Source organism: Colobus angolensis, unplaced genomic scaffold (assembly GCF_000951035.1).
Source record: "Colobus angolensis palliatus isolate OR3802 unplaced genomic scaffold, Cang.pa_1.0 Scaffold185, whole genome shotgun sequence".
In the NCBI taxonomy this organism is placed as follows: domain Eukaryota; kingdom Metazoa; phylum Chordata; class Mammalia; order Primates; family Cercopithecidae; genus Colobus; species Colobus angolensis.
Genome location: NW_012114988.1, coordinates 467,336 through 479,150, shown reverse-complemented (window position 1 = coordinate 479,150; position 11,815 = coordinate 467,336). Strand labels below are relative to the sequence as shown.

Below are 11,815 nucleotides of genomic sequence, written 5' to 3'. Positions count from 1 at the left end.
CAGGTCCAGGAGTCTGGACCACATTAGAGTATGGGGGAGGGGTGCAGAGTCTGGGGAAGCGTGTCCTGTGGCCAGATGCTGGGATTGGTTGGCGGGGCCCATGAGGCCTGGTCCTGGGGGAAAGGCCCCTCCGCCCAGCAGGAGACCTGATCATGCAGCCGCCTGCTCTGCCAGCCCAGTATGGAAACTGCATCCGTCCATCCATCAGGCCGCTGAGGCCGTGGGGAATGTGATGAGGCTGCTGAAATGGGGCCCGGGCCCAGCGGGAGAAACGAGGCCCCCACCCCGGGCAGGGGTGGAATGTGGCTGCAGCTTCCCAGAAACTAGGTCTGGTTCTGCCGACAGAGACTGGCTGATGGCTTGAACTGAAAAGCCAGACCCAGAGGACTGGAGTGGGGCCTGCTGGCTGGGCTACCTGGGGCTGCCCAGGGCTGCCTGGGGAGAGGGTGCCAGGAGTGAGGAGGGGGCAACTCTGTGGTGGGGGCAGGGGCCCCTCATCTCAGCCAGGACAGACTTCCTGGAGCCTTCCTCACTACAGACGGACAAACTAAGCCCCTGTGACACCAAGGGACATGCCCAGGAGTCCACAGCCAAGTCAATAGGAGGCGCCCAACGGAACCTCTGTCTTCCCTTCCCAGTCCAAGGATCTTCCTGCCATTTCCTAAAAAGAAGCCCAAGGTCCCCAAGTGTCACCGAGCAGCAGGCCGTGTGATGAGCTGACTCTTGTCTCCCGTGCCGCTCTGTCACTTCCTAGTTGTGGGAACTTGGTCTGAATACTGTAAACTTGCTGAGCCTCAGGGTCCCCAAAATGGGGATAAATGTATACCTCTCAGGGTCACTGTGACCGTTGCATAAGACAGTGTGGGTCTTGGGCTGGGCACTGGCATGGCAGAGTCACTGGCACCGTGGCAAGTTAAAGCCGTGTTGCCAGGCACCAGCCTTAGATTTCCTAATTCGTTAGCAACTCCTCCAGGAACAGGCAATGCTAAAGGAACACCCACCACCTACAATGGTTCAGAAACACTCAACTGCTTCTCCTTACCAGCTTTTGAGGTCCCTCCTGGCCAGCCAGAGGGAGCCCAGGACCATCGCACAGCACTTACCGTGTTCCCAGAACCCATATCCGGCTCCACAGGGCCCTTGGATCTCAAAAGCCCAGTTCTTGTCCCCCCAGTTCATTTGTTTATTGAACAAATGTTTATTGAGGGCCTACTGGGTACCAGACATAGTTCCAGAGGGGGCGATGGAGGCAAAATGCACAGAATGGGCGAAGGCACAGAGGGCCCGAGCTAAGGACTCGAGCACTTCCCACACACATTCATTTGCCCCCTGTTCTAGCAGCATCTATGGTGCCCCAGGCCCCATCCCAGGCCCTGGGCTGCAGCTGGAGCTGAGGAGGTGTGAATGGGGGGGCGAGCAGAGAGCTTGCCTGTCCCTCCAGAATTTGTTAATGAATTAGGAAATCTCAGGCTGGTGCCTGGTGACACGGTTTTAACTTGCCATGCAGACTGGGAGCAGCAGAGAAAGCAGGCACCTCCCTACCCAATGCCTCCATCACCACTGCCTTTCACCTCCTTCGGGGCTTTGCTGGATACATCAAAGGCCTGCCAAGCTTCCTGCAGCTCAGAGCCCAGACAGGGCTGCAGGCCCACTGCTCAGCAGAGAAAACTAAAATCAGAGATGAAGGTTTTGGTCGGGGTGGGAATGAGGGCATAGTTGCTGTCCTATGCTGCTCCTGACACAACAGCCAGGGGTTAGGGTGGCATAGGAGGTGGAGGAAGCTTGTCTTGGTCAAATGGGACCCAGATGTTGGAGGGGAGACTCAAGCCCCACCCACAGAGGTCTGGAGTCAGAGCCAGGCTCTTCTGGGACACTTCTTCCCCCATCTGGTGGACTCCCACTTGACCTTGACCTCAACTTGGATGGCTTCTCCTCCAGGCAGCCTGCCTGGACTTCCTAGGCTGGGTCAGGTGCCCCTCCGCCCTAACCTCTGGCTCCTGTAACACCCAGCTCTGCCCCTTCTTAGCCTGGGTCCTACTGTATTACCATTGCTGCCCCCACCAGACCAAGAGTCCCATGAGGGCAGACAGAGGCCTTATCCATCTTTGTGGACCTTGTGCCCAGCCTGGCACAGAGCAAGAAATGGCCACTGAGAGAAGGGACAGAGGAGCAAACCATCTGGATACCTGGGGTGTGGGATGTGGTGGCATTTGGAGACCGTGGGCAGGTTATGGTGCCTCGGTTTCCCCAAATCCAGTGCTTCTCAGACCTTATCTAGGGAAGTGTCCATGATGGCAGAGAGGGGAGAGGACATCTCTGGCCAGTTATGTAACCTCCCTCCCCTCAGTGTTCAAATCTGTAAAATGGGATATTAATAATATCTACCTTGAAGGACTGTTGGAAGGATTAAATAAGTAAACACAGGCTAAGTGCTTAGAACAGTGGGTGGTGCCCAAAAAGCCTTGTGTAAGTGTTTGCTGATACCTGATCTTCAATTCAAGCTCAATGTTCCTTCTGCTCTGAGTTGGTTTGTTTGTTTTTTCTCTGATGATATTAACTTTGATCACTTGGTTACGGTGGTGTTTGCCAGGTTTCTCCACTGTAAAGTTACTTTTCGTTTTCTTTCTTATTTTTTTAACCCCTTCTATACTTCCCTACTGCCTTTCTTTGGAAGGGTGTCCAGTCCACAGTCCAGGCAGTGGGGAAGCAAGCTTTACCCACTAGAGGGAAAAGAATCCACCCCTTTGAAATTCATCTGTAAGGAAGATTTTATCTAGTCTCCCCCAACTTATGTATTTATTCAAGCTTTTTTTTTTTTTTTTTTTTAATGAGATCTCATTGTGTCACCCAGGCTGAAGTGCAGTGGCACAATCTCGGCTCACTGCAACCTCCACCTCCCGGGCTCAGGAGATCCTCCCGTCTCAGCCTCCTGAGTAGCTGGGACCATAGGCGCGTGCCACCATGCCTGGTTAATTTTTTGTGCTTTTGATAGAGATGGGGTTTCGCCATCTTGGCCAAGCCGATCTCAAACTCCTGAGCTCAAGCGATCTACCCACCCCGGCCTCTCAAAGTGCTGGGATTACAGGCGTGAGCCACTGCACCCAGCCTTTAATCATTTATTTATGTCAGTATAGACTCGTGAATATTTATTTTCGACTTCGGATTTAATCTAATACCTCATCGTTTTGTTGCTCAGCTTGTTCTAGATTTGGCCCTTGGGAGTTCTTTAGGGCTGGCTCCCGTGTCTCTCTGGCACAGCCCCACCTGTTTATTTTTGAGCACTTCTTTACTCTCTGATGCTCCAAGATGCTCCCAGCTCATCTTGTATTTTCCCTGCTTCAGCCCCAGAATCAGCCATTTCTCTAAGGAGCCCTGGTTCCTTTTATTGGAGAATGGTTTTCAGGAACCAAGATCTGTGGGCTGGGTGTTCTTATTGCTACAGGGGTGTTCCTGCATTTAGGCCCTCTAGGAGACAGCTCTGGATTTGCTTTCATTTAAAAATAAAGTTTCCCCTCCTGCCAACCGCAGGGTCCATTGGAGACTGCAGACAGCTGCTCACTGGGTTTTGAGCATCGGACCTGTCTGTGGCCCACAGGTTTATGCGTTCTCACATGCCCTTGAAGGGCCTTACGTCCAGGACTTCAAGAGCACACGAGGCCACCTCCCCCAATGCTGAGCCACTTCCTGCATTCATTCCTGCTCATCAGCAGGGCCATGGCCGAGTTGCTTTGGGAATGGGACTCAGGCCTGGTCTTGACGTGCCCTCATAGCCCAGATTGCTGTGGGTTTGCAAGCTGCAGGCTTACTCCCTGCTGGGCCAACAGCTTTGTCAGTGGTAGTGGTAGTAGCCATAGCCCAGCCACAGAGCTACTGTGGCCACTTGGGTCAGGCACCAGGAAGGCCTGACTCAGCTATCATGCCCAGTACACTCAGGTGGCCCAACACCAATAGGAGGAAGGCCCAGCCAGGTGCTCCCTGCACTCCCATGGCTCACCCAACCCCAGCCACACCTGACACAGGCGGTCAGATGTCTCATGAATGCCCAGTGGGCCAGGACCCAGAGGGAGGCAGCTCTCCTGCAGCAGCAGGGGTCAGGGCAAAGCGTGCCAGCCTTGAGACCCCAGGGCAGGCCGAACACCCTCCCAACTTCGCCAGCACCTCTCCTGTGTCTCCCCAAAGCTCCAGGCTGAGAGTCAGGAGCTCTGGGTTCCAGACCTGCCTCTCCCAGTGACAACAATCATGCCACTCCCTGCTTGAAACCTTCAATGACTCCTCATTGCTCTCAGCTTGAAATCCCCACTCCTGGGCCTGCTTTACAAGGCCCTAGAGACCTCTCCAGCACCTCACGTCATGCCTTAATAACACCAAATTGCTTGTGGTTCCCTTGCACAACCATGCGGTTTCACGCCCCCGCGCCTCACTCTGCATCACCCTCCCTTGGCTTCACTGGTTAACTCCTAGTAGTCCCTGAGGTCTCAGCTCTGGGACCACCTCCTCCAGGAAGTCTTCCTCCTGGGCCTCAGCTCATCTCTGTTCCCTGGTTACGTTCCTGGTGACCTGTGTTTGACACCTTCCTAACTAACCCCCGGTATGAATGACCTCTGACATGCAGGGCTGCAACCCGGTAGAGCGGAGAAGGCTCAGGTTTGACATTAGGACACTGGTGCTGGGTGCAGTGGCTCACACCCGTAATCTTAGCACTTTGGGAGGCAGAGGTGGGCAGATCACAAGGTCAAGAGATCGAGACCATCCTGGCCAACGCGGTGAAACCCCATCTCTACTAAAAATACAAAAATTAGCTGGGTGTGGTGGCGTGCGCCTATAGTTCCAGCTACTCAGGAGGCTGAGGCAAGAGAATCGGTTGAACCCGGGAGGCGGAGGTTGCAGTGAGCCAAGATCGCGCTACTGCACTCCAGCCTGGCGACAGAGTGAGACTCTGTCTCAAAAACAAAAAAGAAAAAAAAAAAGAAATTAGAACTCTGACTTTTCTTGAGACTGCTGTGTGACTTTGGGTAAGTCACTGCGTGTCTCTGAGACTCCATTTCCTCATCTAAGAGAAAAGCATCCCACTGAAATTTCTGACCCTGCCTTCAATTCTGGCTTCTGCCCCTAACTTGCTGTGTGGCCTTGAGCAAGTCCAGTTGCTGGGCTCCAGCTTGATTTTCCTTTTCTGTAAAATGGGGCCGCCCACAAAACTCATGACAAAGTGTTGAGGTTCCAACAAGCCGAAACCTGTGAAAAGCTTGTGTAAACCTCAGAGCCCTACGTGGATGGTTGAAGGATCTATTTCGACAGCTCCGGGGAGCCGTGGGAGGGAAGCTGATGGCGGCTCTTGCTTTTTCCTACCTCCCAACCCTCCACAAGACTCTGAGCAGCCTGGAGATCAAAGGTGATTGGGGCCTGCTGGCATGGAGGCCGGGCTTGGCAGAACCGGCTTCCTGGCCCCCTGCCCACCTCCCACCCACCCCTGCTCCCAGGGTTAAGTGATGTGTCTTCCTTGTGCACGAATCTCTGTTTAAACACTCGGTGTTTGGGGAGAACCCTCACCCCCTCAACTCCCACCCAGGAAGCTCTGAGACCCCACTGCTTTTCCCAAGACTGAGCGCCAAGATCAGTTTGAATCATCTGCAACTTTATTCCAGAGCAGAAATAAGTCATTTTCTAACAATAAATATAAAAAAAATAATAAATTAAGATTCGAAAAAAATTTTCAACAAAACAAAATCATGAACACTGACAGAATAGAACCTGCTATCTACAGGGATGAGAGATGGGGCCGACCAGGGCATGGGCAGGACGTTCCTGCAGCACCGGCCCCCGGGTCCCCAGCTCAGGAATGTTTGACACAGGCCACCCTCTGTCCCCAGCCCTGACGGGAGCCCCTGCCACACACACACATTCTCTCCACAAAGTACAAAATATATATTTAAAAACCTCAACACAACCAAGCATCTTGCAAAGGCCCAGGAAAGCAAGGGTTTGGCCAGTCAGGGATGAGCACAGGGCCCGACTGTCTAAAGAAGGCACTAGAGGGACGGGGACCGCTTTGGGTCTCGCCCAGTCAAGTTCACGGTCTGCCCTCTTAGTGTAAGGAAATGGAGCTTGAGGTACCCTGTTCACTTGGCACTGGGCCAAGCCCCCCATCTCCTGAGATGGCCTCATGTGGGAGAAGATGAAGGGGAGGTTGGCTTGTGAATGTCTGTCCGAAGGCCATGGCAGGGCTCCTGCTCCAGGGGTGCTGGGGCATGGCGGTGCCTGCTAAGTGCTCAGCTGTATGTTCCTCGCAGGGAAAGAGGGCCCGGCCCAGCATCCCTGGTCATCTCCTCAGTTCAGGCCACGGTGTCATCCGAGACCCCTCAGCAGAAGTTGCAGGGGGTATCAGTAGGTAAGAACTAGAAATAAATAAGGTCCCCAGTGGCCCAGCATGGCACAGCAGGAGGCCACTCTGTTTTTTCAAGTATTCTTGGCCGATGGGGCTCCACACCCTGTCGAGGCTCAGATGGGGATCCCCACCGTGTTCACCTGGTCCTTGAGTCCCAGCAGGCTGTAGGCGATGCGCTTCTGGTGGCCGGGCAGCCGCACCCCAATCCTCTTGATGTCGCTGTGGGCCGGGAGGGAGAGAGGGAGAGTTAGGGGCTAGAGCAGGGGAGGGGGCCGGGCTGGGCAGGGACAGGACTGGGTGGGCGGCAGGGGAGGGGAGTGGAGGGAAGCAGAGGAGGAGGGTGGAGAGGGGGCCTTGGGAACCTGTAGGGCAAGAGAGCTCTGGTTAGGTAGGCTTGGGAGAAGGAGTCACAGCCTAGAAGCTTGCCACGGTGGCCCACCATCAACAAAGTTAGGAAAACGACAGAAGCCTCAACTCTGTACAATGCTTTAAAAAATAAAAATAAATCAAATCTTCTGAATTATCTGTGAGGCAGGTGCTGTTTTCATCCCCATTTTGCAGATTAAAGAACTGAGGTCAGAGAGGTGAAGTGACTTGCCCGAGGTCACACAGCTAGGAGGTGGAAGAGCTGGGAATCAAACCAGCTATGAACAAATGCCTCCCCTCTCCTCAACCCCAGTCTGTCCCCAGTGCCCCCAGCTCAGGCCTCCTTCCCAGGACCTCTCTAGGGATGTCGCTCAAAGCCTCTCTGCCCAAGGTCTCTTCCCACCCGCTGCCTCATTTCTCCCTCACTCCTTCCAAGTTCCCACTGCTGGTCGTGAAGGAAGGACTCGGGAAATACTTAAAGGGTTTAACTCTGCGAGTCTCCATGGGTGGAGCTTGCAGGTCACCAGATCCAGTGACTAGGAAGATGTCTGCCCTTGGAGGCACCTCAGTCTCCTCCCGTGTAAAATGGGAGCTACTGTCCATCTGGAGGGCGAGAGGCCTCAAAACCAGCGGCCGAAGGGGAAGGCAGCATCAGTTCCAGATGGACAGATGTGCCCAGGAGCCCACAGCCCTGCTTTCCCACCCCCACAGTGTACATACTCTCCTGGGCCTCCCTTCCATGCCCCTCCGTCCCCTCATGAAGTCACTTATGCTCCCAGGAACCTGTGAGGAGGGCATATATTACTCACTTTGGGAGTTTTCTCCTCCACTGTCCTCACCCACTAGCCCAAACCCATGAAAACACCCAGGTTTTTACGGGCCGTCTTTTGGCTGTAAAGGGAGCTAATTATATGATGCAAGATCCTAGCTGTGGTTCTGCAGACATGACTTTCCCACAGGCTCCGGGAGCCCCGGGACAGGTGCAGAGCAGGGAAGGGCAGACCCAGGTGAGTGGGGGGGTCTCCGGGACCTCCAGCAGAGGCTGTTGCTCCCTCAGCAGCAGGAAGGCCGGGACATTTGGGACATTTGGGAGAACTTCCTATGCTACCCACACGGGACGTTTCTAACCTATATAGTTGGAGGTGCTGAAAAAGCAGCATTTTCCCACATACTTGAAGGTCTCGAATTATGGCCCCTGGATAAGCGCTCAGACCACGGAGAAGGAGACAGGACTCTGGCCCAACCCCAGATTTGCAGTTCCTCAGGTGGAGCAGGGAGTCTGCATTTGGTTGAATCCCAGAAGAAACCTGACATCCAGTTTAAGAACCAGTGGGTTGTAAGCTCCAGGAGGACAAGTGCTGAGACCTCATCATCTGGGCCCATCACCCTCACAGCCCCTGCTCCCGCCCCCACCCCTGCCCAGGGTCCAGGATAGACCCGGCACATAGTAGGTCCCCAGGAGAGTGTCTGCTGCATGAATGAATGAGCGAATGAATGCTTTAGCAGAGATTGGGCCATTGCTGGGCCACCTCTGGTCCCTCTTGCAAACAGCAGTGGTTAATTTCACAGGATGGAAACACAGTTTGCTCCTGAAGCCCTGTGTAGAAAACTCCAAGGCCATATACTCGGTGAGTTCCTGCTGTGTTCTGGCCCTGGGTGCAGGGAGACGGGAGTGAGAAATGGCCTGGAGCCTCACGTGTCAGATCATTCATTCATTCAGCAAGCATTCCTTCAGTGCGAAGCCTATGCCAAGGACACTGGAGACCCTAAGATCTACAACCCGTGCCCTCGACCCCCACACAGGATGCGGATGCTGCAGTCCCAGCTCTAGACAGAGCCTGGGATTGGGCTATTTTTCCGGGGTGCAACATCCACCCCTCTCATCAGCTGCTCACAAAACATCTGGGACCACTAGTCTAGCTAGAAACCCAACTGACTCCAAAATAGCAAAAATGGAGAAGAGACAGTGGCTGTGAGACCCCAGGGAACAGGCAGCTGGTCCCCTGGGAGGGACTCAAGGAGGCAGGAGGTTCAGAAGGGGAGGGGGTGGGACACTTAAGCCTAAATCCTGATCCCAGTGGGAAAGGCACACATTCCCCTGCAACCAGCTCGAAGCCTCCCATTGGGACCCATGGCGTGTGTAGACCCAGGCTTCAGGTTTTAAAAAGTCCTTTGAGACCCCCATTTATTTGGAAAGAGGCAGAGGAGAAGGAGGAGGCCTGCAGGCCCCAGCTCTGAGCACCAGCAGCTGGTGGGGGGGGGAGAGCAAATGACTTCCTGCCTTTATCCAGGCCCTTTCACAACAACGCACACTGCAGCACTCACACACACACAGCCTCCATCCATCCAAGACCGCCCCATCCCTGCTCGTGGGAAAGGAATTGGCGAGGAGCACCCCGAGCTATTTAGGGAAGCCTCTAAGAACATGTGTTTCCTATAAGCACTTCTCCTTGCCCTCAGCTCTGGTCACCAGAAGAGAGGCTGTGTTGTCCTTGGTGGGAGCCCCTGGAGGGGCAAAGGGTCTTGTGGCTGTTCCCAGGGAAAAGGAGAAAAGGAGGGGGCATTTGCACAGCACTAGGGGAGGAAAGCAAGGGAGTGGAGGAAAAGAGGAGAGCAACAAGGATTTAGCGCCTATTGTATACCAGACGTGTCATCTGCACTGCACCCATGCAGTCCCACCAAACTTGATCAAGGTCACCCACTAGGAAGTGGCAGATGCAGGACTTGAACCCAGGCATGTGTGCAGAGCCCAAGTCTGTGACCCTGCTGCGCTGGCCGGCAGCAAAAGACATCCTGTGATCCATCTCCCCTCCCTACGTCTCCCTGCCTCCCTCTGGTCAGCTCTGTCCCTGCCTGCTTCCCACCACGGACTGTCCCCTGAGAAGGACTGTGGCCTTGGCTAGCAGGTTGGAAGCCCAGCTGAGCAGTTTCCAAAGGTCCTAGAGAATGTTCATGAACAGGCTCAAATCCCAGAACTTCTGTGACCCAGAACCATGGGAGGCCCAGGTCATCCCATCCATACAGTTCCCAAAACCTCCCAGCCTCGGGGTCTGCTCCCGCCATGACCTTGGGCCATGCACAAGCTGGGTTGTTGAAACCCGCCACTATTTTTAGAGGCACAAAAGGCTAAGAGGATAGTGTCTTCCCCCTCCTGGGACAGGAGGAGGTGTCTGTGCCAAGGCCATGCCGGGAAAAGTCTCAGTGCTGGAGCTGGGAAGGAGAGAAGAGCTCCCATGGGGCAGCTCGACAAAGCGCCAAACCCAGGGCCAGCAGGGAGTCAGTGGCACTTCTCACCAGGTGGGACTGCAGGCTGAGAGCCAACCAAATGGAGAGAGGTGCCAGGGGTAGGCCAGGGGTTCAACTCTCCCCTGGGCAGCAAGCAGGGCATCTTGGAGAAGACTGCCCCAAGCTGGCTGTGTGACCTCAGGCAAGCCGGTAACATCTCAGCTTGTTTGTCTACCAACGACCTCTCTGATCCCTGTGCTCTGGGACCCCGACTGACTGGGGCTGGAATCCTGCTCTGCCCCTAGTGGCTGTGGGACCCTGGGCGGGTCACTGCACTTCTCTGCATCTGTTTCTCACCTGCACCTGTTTCTCACCTGTTAACAGGACTCACCCTGCTGGTTTCTCATTCGAAGTGCTCAAGCAGAGACGGCACATAGCCCTCAGTAAACAGTAGCTACCATTATGATTACGGTTACTATTATTTCCCCACTCTGGTAAAGGATGTAGGAAGAGGCGGGAGCTGAGAGTGGGCGCCCAGAACTGCCAGCTGCTGGCGGAGTTCTGCTCTTGCCTTCCAAGGAGCCTCTTACCAGAAGAGAAAGAATGAAGAGACAAGCATTGAGGGGCAGGGAAGAGGGTTGGGGGGCGTGGAGGCAGCCTCTGGAGTGGGAGGGGGCAGGGGTGGTGGGGGAACAGGAAGGGGCCTGACTCACTCGTTGGTCATCTGCACCACCTTCTCGATGGCAGTGTAGCCGGCCGCCATGAAGTGCTCCGTATACTGCTGCATCTTGATGGACTCCAGCCACTCGGACACCGTGCGGAAGGGCACCCCCTCCGAGCCACTCGTGCTGGGGAGCCGGATAGACACCCTGCAACCGGAAGCACTGCAGGTGAGGGGCTGCAGCACCCAGTCCACCCTGGGCCCCGCGCCTGCTGCTCCCTAACCTGGATGATTGACTCAGCTGCCCCGTGCCTTGGTTTCCTTATCTGGGCAACGGGGAAGCCCAGTCAGGCAGGGTTCAATGAGACCTCCTGGCACATTGGGAGCGCTCAGCTACTGCTGCCCCTCCACTCCTACTAACAGGACCACCACCAATAACTACCAGATCATAAAATGCTACGAGCAGAGATTCCGGATCCCGAGGTCACGATCCCAGCCTGACCACTTCCAGCCATGTAAGATATTCAATCACCCTGTGTCTCAATTTCCTCTTCTACAAAATGAGGATAATTTTGTAGAAGAGGACTCATCTGGTACGTTGTTTAAATGAATGAAAACATATTAACTGCTCACACAGTGCCCTGCACCCGCAACATAAGCTGGCTGCTTCTTTTAGGATTTCCAGGGTCATCATGTCCAGTCTAAGTCAAGTCCACACATAACCTCTGAGCCCCCAGCACTCCTCAACTTCCCCTGGGTGGCCACTCTACCGAAGTGGTTCAGGAGTCTGCAGAAGGGAAATTGGGGTCATCATGGGCAGAGGGCACAGAACTCACCGGGGGTCGAAGTCAGCCAGGGTCTTGAGGGAGTCAGGGGCACGGATGAGCTTGTCCAGGATGCTGACGATGTCAGCAAACTTGGGGCGGCGGGCACGCTCCTGCTGCCAGCACTGCATCATGAGCTGGTAGATGGCGGAGGGGCAGTCCATGGGCGTGGGGAGCCGGAAGCCATCATTGATGGCTTTCATCACCTGGCGGGGCATGAAGGTCAGGGGCGTTGTTGCAGAAAGCCACTGAAACCCTATACAGCCTCCAGCCTACAGAAGTGGGCAGGGGAGGGAAGGGAAACAGGAACATCCCAGAAACAGACGGGAGGGGTCTTTCTTTTTTTTTTTTTTTTTT

At 54.8% G+C, this 11,815-nt stretch overlaps 1 protein-coding gene across 1 annotated transcript in view; it reads right to left on the bottom strand.

Annotated features, from left to right (window-relative positions):
• Window positions 1-5,614: 5,614 nt before the first annotated feature.
• Window positions 5,615-11,815, bottom strand: part of EPHA2 (EPH receptor A2) — a 33,104-nt gene continuing 26,903 nt past the window's right edge. Inside the window, exons 15-17 of the mRNA XM_011939881.1 lie at window positions 11,471-11,664; window positions 10,687-10,842; window positions 5,615-6,601 (exon numbers count right to left, since the gene is read on the bottom strand). Coding sequence (XP_011795271.1) covers window positions 6,496-6,601; window positions 10,687-10,842; window positions 11,471-11,664 — 456 coding nt within the window. The 3' untranslated portion in view covers window positions 5,615-6,495. The remainder of the gene's footprint in view (window positions 6,602-10,686; window positions 10,843-11,470; window positions 11,665-11,815) is intronic.